Below are 14,647 nucleotides of genomic sequence, written 5' to 3' on the forward strand. Positions count from 1 at the left end.
TTAAATTTCATATCATGAAAGTTTTTTGTTGAAATGAATTAGGAAGAAAAATGAAACTGCAAATGTGTTAAATGTAAATGTGAAATAATTAGCAAGTAATAGCTAAATATAATCTTTTTAGCTATGATTACAATAAAAAATTATTTAATAAATAAAGTAATAAAAAAGTCTATTTTATTTTTAAATAATTATATTTCAGTATGATTAGGTATAATTTATTTTTATCTAACATATAATAACGTTTGCTACTCTAACTTTCAAACATTTTGCTTGCTTACATCAAGCAAAGATGTCCACTAACTAGTGGACATCTTTGCTTCAAGCTAGTCTATGTATTTGATTGATATGTATTGAAATCTAATATTACATGCAAGAGCTGTTTGTGAACTGTGGTGTCAATGAATCACTCTATCACCATGCAATGTCAATACTTTCAGTTGATGGCAGTCGATTAGCTTCCCATCACACCAATGTAATACAACCTCAGTATGACTATCTATCTCAACTATGGCCAAATGGCGGATCGAGCTCCGAATGTAGATCTCTGTAGTTTTTTTGTGGATCTTTCAAGTTGGTTGTCAAAAATATTTTTGAAGTATTTTTTTAAAAATTTGGTTTAAAAAGATTTTTGGAAACTTTTTTTTGGATTTTGTTAATTCATTGTTTTCAGCAATGACTTTTGTGAAAAACAATCATAGAACAAGTTTCACAGATACTCCTCTTTATATACTTTAAGAGTCACTGTAATTAGCAGGCAACCGCATTTTGATAGTATTGTGAAATCAAAGCCCACTCACCATTTTTCTCACTGATATCAGACCTATTTATTACAGCACATTCATTCACTGATTTTTAGTCCAATTATGTATATAAACAAAGTTTTTAAAATCGTATTTGATGCTTTGTTTTAAGATGTACACAAATAATTGCATGTCTATATGTTGTAAAAAGAAAACAGCGCATTTTCAGCTCGTTGTGGATCATTAATTTGTCAGATTTGACTGTAGTGGTCATGACCAAAATCATTTGGCCATCCCTGATCTATCTTATCTATGAGTAACCAATGATATACAGCCCCCATGTGTAGGGGCTGTATATCATTGGAGCAACTGATTGCATTCACTCACTTATTTAACACTATCTATTCAGTGCCTTTGCAAGGCATGTACTGTAGGTATTGGATGGCTTTAAATAATACGCATATATATATTAGAATAATTCAATAAAATCGATATTTTATGAACATGCATAGCTCAAATCTTAAATTTATTTCTATGAACAAAAATTTTTGTACGTAAACATTCATTCACGTATTTACTACTAAAAAAAATACAACCAAGTGCAATTGTCCTTGTATGAAATGCTTGGAAGCATTTTTTTTCGGTAGAGTCTAACGCTATAACATAGCCGCGCGAGCCCCCATAACGATCATTTTCTCTGTATATTCCAAGTATATTAAAAATCCAAAAAGTTTACATCACTTCTATCATTTGAGTTATTTTTATTCTGATCAGATAAAAAATCACTAACGATCGCAGGATCAAATAATCTTTTATTTTACCGTTTTGAATGTCGAGACGATGTTGACTGGTTTTTCCAACTTTTATTCTTTTCCAAAGAGGCGCGGTTTGTTTAGCTTTTAGCACAAAGCAACGCCTGTCAGATAATTGTTTCATATTGTAAATCATCGACCGATATCTTGTTGATGATAAATTTAAAACTTACTAGTGTTCATATCCTTTGTTTAACATTACTAGGCGACAGCTTTATAAACGTCTACCAAAATAGACATAAATGTTGTTTCCCCACGCAACCGGTAAACAACATTTCGGTCGTTTCCTCTGCCAAAGGGTTAAGCATTAACATCATATTTCATAAGTCTATGCTTTGCCAACAAAGTGACTTCCTTATATTACAGCTTGAAACTTGCATTGCAAGTGTTTTTGTCTCTAAAACTGGCTTTTTGTTCTTTTAAAATAAAAATCATTGCGGCAAAAACGAAATCCCTCGGCATACGAGTTTAATGTATTCTGGGACTGAGCTTGTATGTCATATTGCTCGTGTCTCAAAGAATTATTTATTAAAAACAACTAAATACAAATTAACCTGTTTCCATACTATGACAAAACCACCTAAAACAGGATATTATGATGGTAAAATGTGTTTTTAGTTGTTGTAGTTCAGTACCTACGCTCACAAAGCAACAAATACTATTTAGTGGTTATGATCTGCGATAAAATGTAACATTACTACATACGATATGGTATGAAGTTCTTACCTTCGAGACACACGTACTGGCAAACAGCAGTATGGGAGAGCGTTGCTTAGGTACACTAGGCTTTTGTGACGCTATGTATTATAACATGAACTTTGTATTTACCTTAAAGGTTGACTTGCAACAAAATTCACATGACAGTCATTTGGTATCATAAGATTCACCCTGTCTTACTCTGTTGTGTTGTAGGTGCAAAATATATGGAAATGTGATTACAAGCTCTTAAAAGCTAAAAAACGAACAGTTAATCGCAGCCACACAAGACCACCGTAGTTTGGATTCGCTTTCCAAAACGGCTCAAATGGGACGTAGTTGTTACAGGATGGTTTCTGTTTACACTTTCATGCAACCTCATTCGTCGAAATATTTTCACAAATATACTTCACGCATTCAATAAAACCATGTCTATTGTTTTTACGCATCTGTTTTATCGTCATTGTAATGCTGTCACTTTGAGCACTGATATCTTATAATTTACCGTAAAAATTCATTTAATTTTTTAACCTTACCTCGAAGGAGTATATATCATTGTCTGATAATCATGACGAGCCTGTTGGTTACCTGTGATCATCGAAAAAAGCTGCAAAAATTATTTGCGAAGTATTGGGTCACGTGATCAGATTACGACTTGACAATTGAATAATGCGGAAAGAAAACTGTAAAGTAGCGAGCATCTATATTTGATACGGAGTCTTCGGTAAAACCCGAAGTGTTTGTCATAAACTAGTGCTATGATAAGTTCTACATTAAGCTTTTTATTGGCCTTTCAATTCACGTGAGAACATACGTGACAAGACGATAACCAAACCGGAATGGCTACGTCAGATAAATAAACAGATTCCAATCTACGGAGGCTTTTCGTTTTTGAGCTTTTAAGAGCTGGTAATCACATTTCCACATATTTGACACCTACAACACAACAGAGTAAGACATGGTGAATCTTTTGATACCAAATAACTGTAATGTGAATTTTGTTGCAAGTCAACCTTTAAATGAATTTAACTTACTAAACACACACTTAAAGCTAAGTTTTATCTTTTATTAAACTTTACTTTTAAAATTTATTTTAAATAAATTTATTAAGATTTTCTTAACTTTAATTTTTTCTTTATCTTAATTTTGTATCTGTTTCTGGCTTGGCGCTTTTCACCTCATTTTCACTATAACTATTAGCCAAACTTTTTAAAACTTTTTTTAAACTGATATGACAAGAAAGGCCGAGCTATGCTGTTCTCGACAACAGCCTATCGCATACTTGACCATTTAGTGGCCATCGAGAACTGGCTCGTATCTCGCAGGTTTCTCCCATCTCAAGACAAAAATTTGGTTTTCTCATATTTTGGGGCACTCGTAAGTCGAGGTATGACTGTATCATAAATATGTTGTTACAAATAAATAAAAATTTTAACAATGTAGATGTGAAAATTGTATGTAATGTAATTCTTAAAATGTTGCCAGCTGACCTTTTATCTAATTAGCTCATTTAGAATATATTATAAATTTTAAAAATTAAACAGCAATCAGCCTTAATGGCTTGTTTTTGCTTGAAGTTGTGTTTAATTTCATTTTATGAAAGAAAGTTAATATAAATCAATGTGGTAAGAATTACAACAGATAGGCTTGAACATAATTAGTATATATAGCTGGCAGCATGTAATATATTTGAAAGTTGCAAATTTCATTGCTTGGAGGACAAACTTTCCACAGAAGATCTGTGATAGAAAATGTTTCCTCGATGAGTCAATCCTTAATAGTTTTGCACATTTGCAGTTAGCAAAGGATGGTATGAAAGACCAATCATATCATGTTCAGCAACACAGTGTGCTATAAGCTGCATGTGATTGGATAATCAATAGCATTAACAATGTTGCTAGGCATTTCAATGCCTAAGAAAGCCGTGTCCAATTTTGATCATACACCAACAAGCTATATTCCAACCATTCTTGGACATTTCCAAGTTAGCCAACTTATCGTACTTGTACAATTTGTACTGCTACGATCAAAGTTGTATACACATAAAAAGTCCATGGAATGCTTCAGTGATAACTAGAGCTTCCAAAAATCACCAGATGATTCAAAATTGCAAATAATCCGATTCATGACATATGACGATATTATTAAGTAAAAACTTGTAAACTTTTGTTGTTATTTATTGGCATATTTTAACTTGAAACAAAGGTGTTTTGTGATAATCAGAAACATTTATATCATGAATGCCCGTGTGTGTGGAAGGCCATGGAATGAGCTTATTATAAGACTAGATGGACTGTGTGTTTTAGTTCCAGTATTACTCACTTTGAAAATCATAAGGTGTGAAACAAATCACCATTACATAATTAAATCGTTTATAAGATTGGCGATATCTCTTTAAACGGTAGCGATTTTCAAATCATCTACCTTAAAAATCACCACCAAACAATTAAATCGCCATATCGTGAAGCTCTAGTGGTAGCATGACAAGCGTTTCCATCAAAGAACTCACCTTGGTTCTTTCTGGCAAGAAAGTAGTGATGATAGATCTGGATGCTGTTTAGAAAACCGGTGATAGCAAACATGCTGCCGGGAACCACATGACCAGAAAAACTCCCCACATGCATCTCCTCGGAGTGATTTCCTTCCATCGTCGCCATGCTTTAGAAAAAAGATTTCGGTTGTGAGTATGTTTGCCAACATACAATGAGCCGTACAAAATGTCCAGCTTGGGGGTAATGTCGCAAAAATTATAGTTTAGTATTATTATTCAGTACAATAAGCTACCCTGAATGGGTTGAAAAACTAAGCAAACATGGCAGGGCCAAACCGTACCAGCATAAATGTGGTTACAAATAGACTATAAATACATTATCTATAGGCAAAAAGTAACTCTGCAGGTTGACTCAATTCGCAGTTAGTTTTAAAATAAGCTAGAACCAAGATGGCCACACGTACAATCAACTTATCTATGACAATACAGTAAAAACTATAGAATACTTTGAATTGACTATCTCTTTTGCTGCGCATGTAGGCTCGTCTCATCTAGAGAGTAGCTCTTATGTATGGATGTAAATTCACTTTCTCCGATCAAGACCACAAACAGCGGAATGTCATAGAATGTCAATGATAGATTACCGAATGCAAATACCGAGCAAATCATGGGCAACAGCTACCAGAATAGGAATGAGAAGCACGCTTTACCCACATCAGTGACAATTCAAATATTTGAAGATTCAAATATTTGACTATTTAAATATTTGAATAAGCAAGTATGGGAAACCAATCTCTTTTTCAGTGATTTGAGTTAATCTTTATCTGATTTGGCTCAATGCAGGAACTATTGAAGCCAAGTCAGTTTTGGTTAAATCCTTTTACTTAAAGCACATAAATTACATTATTTTTTTAATATATTTCAATACATCAGAGGCTTGGCTTTCAAATGAGCCTATATTCAATACACAAAGAATAATAGAACTATGGAAAACGATGTGTCAAAAGTACGTCCTGCAAAAAAACCACTTGGTTCAGGTACTCAAAATGTGGCGTCATAATTCTCATTTAGTCGATCTCTTTCGCTGCCATTGGAGGCTGCGTTTTTCTGTGACAATCGGTGCTGTTAAACCCGGAGAGCGCTAATAATAAACTAAGATTCTAGATAATCAACAATGCCCGCGATCGTTAGCACCGACCAATACAAACACTTGTTCTGGGTTAATTAATTATGCTTCAATAAATGTACTGTCGTTGATAAAGGTAATGAAATCACATCGATTAAATTATGACCTGCGGTTGCGTGTCCCTAGGACTAAATGTCAATCGCACTTTCGTGAGATCACGCAATGCTTGAAATTAATTAGTCTCAGTCGCCACCCTTAACATCACATTAAAAATAAAAAACTAGTGCATAACATCATCGGGAAAATAGAGTATGGTTCTTGGAGTCTGAGGTACCTATCATAGAAATAATATGTACATGGAGAACTAATGACACTGATTCCTTTGTCATCTTCATTCGTTCTCTGGAATTGTCCTACCTTCGCCCGCCACTAGCGTCATTATCGTCACTTTCGTAGTTGATAAATAAGCGGTAAGAGCACACAACAACGAATATGATAATTGTGACATCACAATTTTTGAGACTATGTCAGTAAACGTTTTCGCGGTAGAGCTCTGGGGAAATCCTATAAACACCAACCAATGTCTGTCTCACCATGGCAAACAATAGCTCATTCGAAAGCCAAGACTCTGATGTATTGAAATATACAATAAAAAAATTATGTAATTTATGTGCTTTTATAAATGTGCTATGTGTAATTTAACATATACCATAAGTCCTTATGCTCAAGCCGCCCGGCCTGTCGTTGGGCGCGGCTTCTGGTTCAAGGTCATAAGCGGCTAAAGCCAAGTTTTTAAAACTTACGTGGGGCTCAGGGCGGCTTCTTGATAAATGCGGTCTCTGTTCAGTTCCGCGCTATAACCATAGAATCGCAGTCATGATACACTTTTATGTACGGGGTTTTGGCGACCTACTCGTTTATTTTCAAGGTAATGTTTATGGAATACTTTAGAATAAAGAAGAATTTATCGCTGATGTTTAACTCACCACAGTCATAGGTATTTAACACCTTTTCATTCTTGACCGGCATCTTTCCATAAACGTGAAGCCCTCTAACAGTGCAATAAAAATCTAGCTGAGACATGGCAAATAAGTTATTGATGCAAGGGTTTAGGAATTTTAATTCGAACTTGGAAGTAAGAAAATTATTTTCACGTGTTATGATGTAGCCTGGTTTCTTATTCAAGAGGACGGGGTATAGCGAAACCCGTCTTAATACTCTCGCTCCCGAAGGGGGTCAAGGATGACAAAACCTCAGTCATTAGCCGCGGTCTGTGGGCATACGCGGCTTGTTGGAAGATTATTTTTTCTTTCGTGAAACATCTGTTTTTGAGCACAAGCCGCGCGGCTTGAGCATGAGGACTTACGGTAATTGTTGCAGATTGTCTATATAATATATACAACACTTAACAATGACTCTCGAACCATTCTAACATCTTGTTCAATCATTTATGCTTCTGTAAATCTACTTGCTATCATGATTGTGGTGTTTTCATCAAAAGATAGCCTTTCACACAGAAACTGATGTACAGTAGCTTTTCGCATGCACACACACCAACAAATAACTTTCTAGTTACACCAACAAATAGCCTATACGTCAGGAACTAAACCAATACATTATTAATCAATAGACAAAGGTTTTTATTGTCGCTTTGCCATTGTGTGGAAGTAATTGTTTGGTGGCAATTTTTAAGGTAGATGATTTGAAAATAGCCACCATTTATTTAAAGACATATTGCCAATTATATAAACGATGTATTTGTGCAATGGTAATTTATCTGACATTTGATGGTTTTCAGAATGAGCGACACTGGAACTAAAATGCGCGGACCTTTTAGTCTTACAATAAGCTCATTCCAAGGCCTTCCACATACACGAGCATTCATGATATAAATGTTTCTAATTATCACAAACATAACACAGAACAATTGTGTTCTATTTTTTTATGTTAAAATATACAAAAATGGTAATAAAAATTTACAATTTGTTTTTTACATAGTAATAATATCGCGAATAGTCTATTTGCAATACCGAATCGTCTGGTGATTTTCATAAATCGTGAAGCTCAATGTGAAAGTTTGGCAATTAGAGGAACCAGATGGAAGATATCTAACTTATAATATAAGTAGGTCAAAGTTGAATTAACATAACTTCCTTATTTATTGTTGTTTATCTATTAGATATTTTTCAAATTACATTACCTAACCTGCCCAGCCTCTTCACTTGTACTTGTCAAAATGTGATTGTACTTTTGTTAATAAATTTGTGGGATATATGGTCATTTAATTTCATCAAATTTAAAATGTTCAAGTGAAAAATAAACATGTACAGAGGCAGAGGTGTATGCTTGTAAAACAAACTGATAGCTGCACTACAGTTAACTTTATGAAAGCCGATGCACTAGTAGCTATATAGGGAGGATATGTATGTAGGCTATGTATAAGCTATGTATAGGCTGTGTAGGTTATGTGTGAGCAATGTATAGGCTGTGTAGGTTATGTGTACTTGTGTAGGCTATCTAGAGGCTATGTGTAATCTATGTATGTTGGCTATGCTTAGACTACGTATATGTGGATATTATCAAGTCGTTTTGCTTGCAAAACAGCTAAGTTTTATAATATCAAAAATATAAATGCACATGTATCTAACAGATTTATGTTAAGTTATGTCCACAAAGTTCACAATAATATTGACACTTGATATGATCATGCTTCTCTCAAAATATGCCTCCTGGTTATAGCGACTTCATAAATATGTCGACTATTCTATGTATAGCCTTTTTGACTAGTTTTCCCCTTATCACTGTTAGATGTCGGTGGGCCTTATTTGACATGAGGTGTGTAGTAATTTTGGTTTTGGAGTACCCAGATCCAACCTGTAGACCACATTATGTGAGAGGCATGAGGAAATGCTTTGTATGCAATGATACTTTGCACCTTGCAAGGAATGGCCCAAACAAGCAGGGAAAAGAGCAAATGAAAGCATCAGCGTCGGGTGATTCTCCAGCACAACAGTAGCAAAAGAGATGCTCCCATTCCTTTGTACAGGAAATCCATATTGTAACCTATCATTGAGGGCACTTGTGGATTCTGGTTGTCAACAATGTTATCAGTCAAACCGTTTGCAGAGAAAGTGGAGAAAGGTCGAGGGGCAAGAAAAGTAGTGACTACATTGAATAGTGAGAAAACAGAATGCGGAGGAAAAGGGCCTGTGGAGTTGCGTGTTGATGGGGTGTTGGTGCGCATTTTTTGTTTGATTGCACCACTGCTGGTTTGTGGTGCTAATGTCATGTTTGGGAAGGCGTCTGAAAAGTATTTGTATCAGCAAAGCCAGTGACGTCTCCAGGGTGGTAAGAATTGCAACAGAGGTTGTTGTTGCGGACAGTGAAGGCCCACAAATGAAGATTAAGGACAGTAGTTTTAAAGCAGATTTGATGGACAAAATAAATGACATGGCAGGATGGTGAACCAGTATTGAGCAACATATGTGCACAGAAGGCAGTGCCTGGAGAATGCAATGTGCACAGTATACAGTGCCTAAAGAACACAAAAGTAAATATGAAGCTGAGTTGGATAAATGGGGGTGGGGCTGATGAATGGCTTGAGTTTCGAAACTGCTTACAAACTCAGCATTTTTAAACTGTGAAGCACAAAGGTCAGCTGTATGTAATGATGAGAATGGGGTTTCGATTAAAGGCTGCCCCAGAGATTATGTCTAGAATTATCAGTGCAGCACTGTCACAGGATGATGAGGTCAAAAGGGGAATTGACTACTATATAGATTGAGGGTTGAAAGATCTAGGTGATGGTAAGTTTGTGTAATGCCGAGATTCCTATATTGCCAAAAAATATGACCAAAAGAGAGCCATTCTCAGTGTGTGGCAAATTAGTTGTACACTACCCTGTATATGGATGACTGAGGATTGCCTGTAGTTTTGTCAAGAGGACTGCAAATGATGTTGACTGAGATGAGAAGATTACAGGCTATGCAGAGCATATTATCAATGAGGTGGTGCAAAAAGCGGCCAATGAGGATCTAGGGAAGGGAGTGTGAGAAGTTAAGAATAGCAAAACCAGCAAAATGTGGCGTGATTCCTGTAGCTTGTCTCTATCGGCTGTTATCTTTATATAGGTCATGTAGTTGAAAAATGTGCATGGCTGAGAAAAGATGCTGCTCACATCAACGTAGCAGAATTTGAAGCGACTATCAAGGGAGTGAGCAATCTAGTGAGCCTTGCTCTAAAGTAGGAAGTGAAGGAGCTAGCATTAGTGACAGATTGATCGAGTGTTCATGGTTGGCTCCGCTCAATTTTGGAGGACACGAAAAGACCAAAGGTCAGTGGGCTAAGTGAGATGGCCATCAAAAGGAGATTCGAGATAGTTAGTCAGCTGATTGAAGAGTATGGACTAGCGCTGTCTATAAAGTTGGTTCTATCAGAGTAAAATATATCTGATGTTCTTACTCATGTCCCCAAAAAGTAGATGCAAATGGCTACCAAAACTGGAAAGAATGCAAAAGGTTGCTGCACTATGCACTTAAGAGGATCAAAAAGTTTTTACTACATACACAACAAACATCACCGGAGACTAGAGCAAACAATGCGCATTGTGGGCAGAATGCAGTTACTAGTGGACCGGGAGGTTGATGCAGAAATTGTTAAATCCTGCCAGGTGTGCAGACAGATAAACCCTGCGCCAATCACTTGGAAGAATGGGCGATTAGATGTGGATCTAAGCTGGCAGAGAACAGCAGCAGCTAAAACATTTTTCAATGGCAAATCATTCCTGACTGTAATACACTGTGGAAAATAGAGCGTTGAGTAATGAAACTGCAGGCTAGGCAAACAAACACCTGCACAGAATCTTCATTGAAAAAGTACTACCTCAAGAGCTGCTGTGTGACTATGGTTCATGCTTTAGCAGCGGTAAGATCAGAAATGTTCCTAAGAACTGAGGCATGTCACTGGTATTCTGTTGCACTTACAAGTATTCCAGAAATGGCCATTTGCAAAAGAACTATGGAACAATAAAGCAGATGATAGCAAGGACAGGGAAATCTCCAGGAGACGCAATGCTCAGGTATAACAACACTCCTAACTTGGCCAACATCATCCCAGCTGCAGCCACACATGCATACTAGCATAGGTTACAAGGAGAGTCTATGGTGGCAGGTTTATGAGGAGACCTTCGTCGTGCTGTGGAAACAAAATTCAATCCCTGCCAGATTGGGGAAAGGGTTATTGTGAAGCCCGTCAGGGCAGGATATGACAAAATATGGAGGCATGAAACAGTCACAAAGCTTGTGTCAGACAAGTTACTTGATATAGATGGTGTTAATAGGCCCAACTCTGATGTGAGACTAGCCAGCGTGGACACCGACATGTCACAGACTGATCGTTATGCTATTGATGGTCCAAATATCTATGAAAAACGTGGTAGGCCAATATGATCTAGAGTTATGGAGATGGTGGCAATGATTCCAGTGAAGTTGACTGTGGCAATGATGGCCAGGGAAAAAGGGAGGCATAAACACTTCCAATCAGAGATAGGAGGCCATACAGAAGACTGGCAGACTTACATGTAGGTTGATTTATGTTAGTTTTATTAATAATGATCTTGAGATCAAAGCAAAATGTGGTGGTTCTTTTACAATACTAGGCCTATATAGCAGCATAACGTGCGCATTTGTTATCATGATTAATCATTTTGTCACACGCGCATATTGCTTTTATTTGTTGCATACTATCGTTTATTGTCATCACACGCAGCTGTCTTAGCATGTAGCATTGATATAGTAAAGTTATTTACGCCCACACAGACATGACGCCACCGTAGGTCATTGGATTGGAAGATAAGTGACAGTAATATTGAACACAAATTTATAAGGTAGATACAATGAATGTAAACTTATTTAAATATAGACAAACCGTCTAACTTAAATTGATGTTAATGCTTTAGGTACAAACTTTAATATAGCAACAAGACAGGTAGTCTGAATGCAGTTAGTGAATGCACGACCCAGTAAACAAGAATGTACAACCACGGGGGAGCACGAATGAAAGCAAACAATAAGGTCTCTCGCGCATAATTGATGAGCAGATAGACGATCAGGAAACTACGAGATAAGACTTTTACATACAAAAGATCTTACCGTTTGTAGCCTTATCAGCAATAACTGCCAAACGCCGACACGACAAGCACGCACCTACTGTACCGTGACTAGCGCTTCTTTGAGCTCGCTAATTCATTCATACTTATTGGTTTCTAGTGACTTAGCCTGTGCGTTTTTGACTAATTCCTCACCTTACTATAAAACCAAGTGCTTCGATGATAACAAGCCGTAAGGCTAATGTAATGACACGCTAGCTAATGCGCTGGTACCCGCTGATAGACAGCACGTACGCATTAGCATGCTTGTGCATTACTAGGCATAGAGCAGAGCTGAACAACTGGCCACAACTAGATGAGGGTACCTTTCTTATTAAGAAGTTGTTTAGGTGGTTCATCAGCAGTACTGTTTGACTGCTAAATGTTGCCCATCTCTGTAGCAGCAAGACTCTAATTCTTTGAAAATTTGAGCTCTCGCTTAGGGTTTATGCACCAGGTTCAATAAAGATTGAAGCCTATAGGCTAAAAAATATTGACTCTAGAATCAACTTACTTGACTATAAGGTTGGTTAGGAGTCAAAATAATTTATCAGCAGCCTACTTTGAAGACAAAACAGCATTACAAAAATAAGTTATTTTTCAGTGTTGTAACGGGACTTAAATCTTCCTTACTATGTCTCCTCATGAGACCAAAGAAAATGCTACTCGAATTTGAACTTCTGCCTTCAAGTAAATTATTTTTCCTACCGATGTGCTTAGTAGGAGGTTTTTCTCTGTTCCAAAAATGATCATTTTAGCCAATCAACGAAGAGCCCACGGTTGCCATTTTTAACACTTTTCGACATTCATACAAAGAGCTGCAGATGAGGTCCCTTACGCTTGCAAACTTTGACTATTTCTAGTAAATCAATGCTGGTTGGGTCTTTGTAATTATTAAAAAGATGTTATGGATTTTAATTTTATATCAAAATTGAACGTTAAATGAGCCAATCAATGCATTTTGACAAACATCTAAAACTGTTTAATCCCAAAAACTATCAAATTACTAATGCTTTGACTGAGGATACATGGACCATGCCATGGTAGGATAGGTGAACCTGGCGGTCCAAGTATCCTACATGAATGCAGATATATACCTGGAAGATTGGGAAGGTGGTCCATCTATCCGATTTTTTGATTATTTCAGATAATCATGTCCCAATTTTACAAGAAAGAGAACAGACAGAGAAGCGGTACCCGAGAATGTGATGAGAAAAGCTGTCAAAGAAGTAGTAAAGGATAAGAATATCCTGAAAATCTAAATATCCTAGGGCAACGGACTGTGTATCCTCCGTACCGGCCTATGTATCCTCTTTGAAAGGATACATGAGTCACACTTTTAAAATTCACTTTTCATCAAATGTTTTTGTGCAGGAGTTTAATGCCATTATAGTGCTGTAGCAAATGCTTTAACTCATGGCGACATGAAATAGGAAGTTTTTTTGGTATTTTCGGCGGAATATATTCAGATAATAAAATATTAGCACTTTTGGAGGCCCACGTATCCTACTCCTCCCCTACAGCTTCTGGCTAGCTAGTCCTAGCTACTAAATCCCTCCTTAGCCTGGTTCTCAATCCTTACTGTTTACACGCAATGTTGTCAGCTGTGTACAAGCAAACATTTATCTTTCTGTTGTGTTCATTCGTTTCAAATTTTCTACATTTTAACTTGGACTAGTTTGCATACCTGCAGTACTTAGAAGCAGTACCTGCAGTACCTCAAGAACTGACTATTCGTCAGTAAAAGGAATATCTGTATCTTAATTGTTTAAGCAGTCAACAAGAGACGGGAGTATTTTCAGTTTAATGATGTGGCTAATTATATTTTCATTGTAGGCCTATAAGTTAGAGGCTTGCTTTTATTTTTACAGTTCACATCATCCTTAGTGAAGTGATAGATCTATGAATATGTTCTTACAGTTCACATCAGCTTTAGTGAAGTGATAGATCTATGAATATATTCTTACAGTTTATATCAGCTTTAGTGAAGTGATAATTCTATGAATATGTTCTTATAGTTCACATCAGCTTTAGTGAAGTAATAGATCTATGAATATGTTCTTACAGTTTATATCAGCTTTAGTGAAGTGATAAATCTATGAATATGTTCTTATAGTTCACATCAGCTTTAGTGAAGTAATAGATCTATGAATATGTTCTTATAGTTCACATCAGCTTTAGTGAAGTAAGAGATCTATGACTATATTCTTATAGTTCACATCAGCTTTAGTGAAGTAATAGATCTATGAATATGTTCTTATAGTTCACATCAGCTTTAGTGAAGTAAGAGATCTATGACTATGTTCTTATAGTTCACATCAGCTTTAGTGAAGTAATAGATCTATGAATATGTTTTTATAGTTCACATCAGCTTTAGTGAAGTAATAGATATATGAATATGTTCTTATAGTTCACATCAGCTTTAGTGAAGTGATAGATCTATGAATATGTTAAGATTGTAGCCTACAATTATCTGCCATCCATAGTACAGACCTCACTCATCCATGCCATGAGCCTATCAACAGATGGCTGTATGAAAAGGTTTTTCAAGTGAAGCTGTTTACTTGAAGTGAAGATCTGAAGTTCATGCCATTCTGACACTCAGTGTAGGTAGTAATTGTAGTTGTAGCGAAACAA

The 14,647-nt window shown here is 36.3% G+C and overlaps 1 protein-coding gene across 2 annotated transcripts in view; it reads right to left on the bottom strand.

Annotated features, from left to right (window-relative positions):
• The window catches only part of LOC137405398 (transmembrane protein 45B-like), a 33,246-nt gene extending 21,131 nt beyond the window's left edge, over nt 1–12,115 (bottom strand). Inside the window, exons 1-2 of one of the 2 annotated variants that reach the window (XM_068091646.1) lie at nt 12,015–12,115; nt 4,758–4,906 (exon numbers count right to left, since the gene is read on the bottom strand). In XM_068091646.1, the coding sequence (XP_067947747.1) occupies nt 4,758–4,905 (148 nt within the window). In that variant the 5' untranslated portion in view covers nt 4,906; nt 12,015–12,115. Of the gene's footprint in view, nt 1–4,753; nt 4,907–12,014 lie in introns of both variants that reach the window. The other variant, XM_068091647.1, reaches the window with a different exon arrangement.
• Between the last annotated feature and the right edge of the window lie 2,532 nt (nt 12,116–14,647).

The sequence above is a fragment of the Watersipora subatra genome, chromosome 9 (genome assembly GCF_963576615.1).
Source record: "Watersipora subatra chromosome 9, tzWatSuba1.1, whole genome shotgun sequence".
Lineage (NCBI taxonomy): Eukaryota > Metazoa > Bryozoa > Gymnolaemata > Cheilostomatida > Watersiporidae > Watersipora > Watersipora subatra.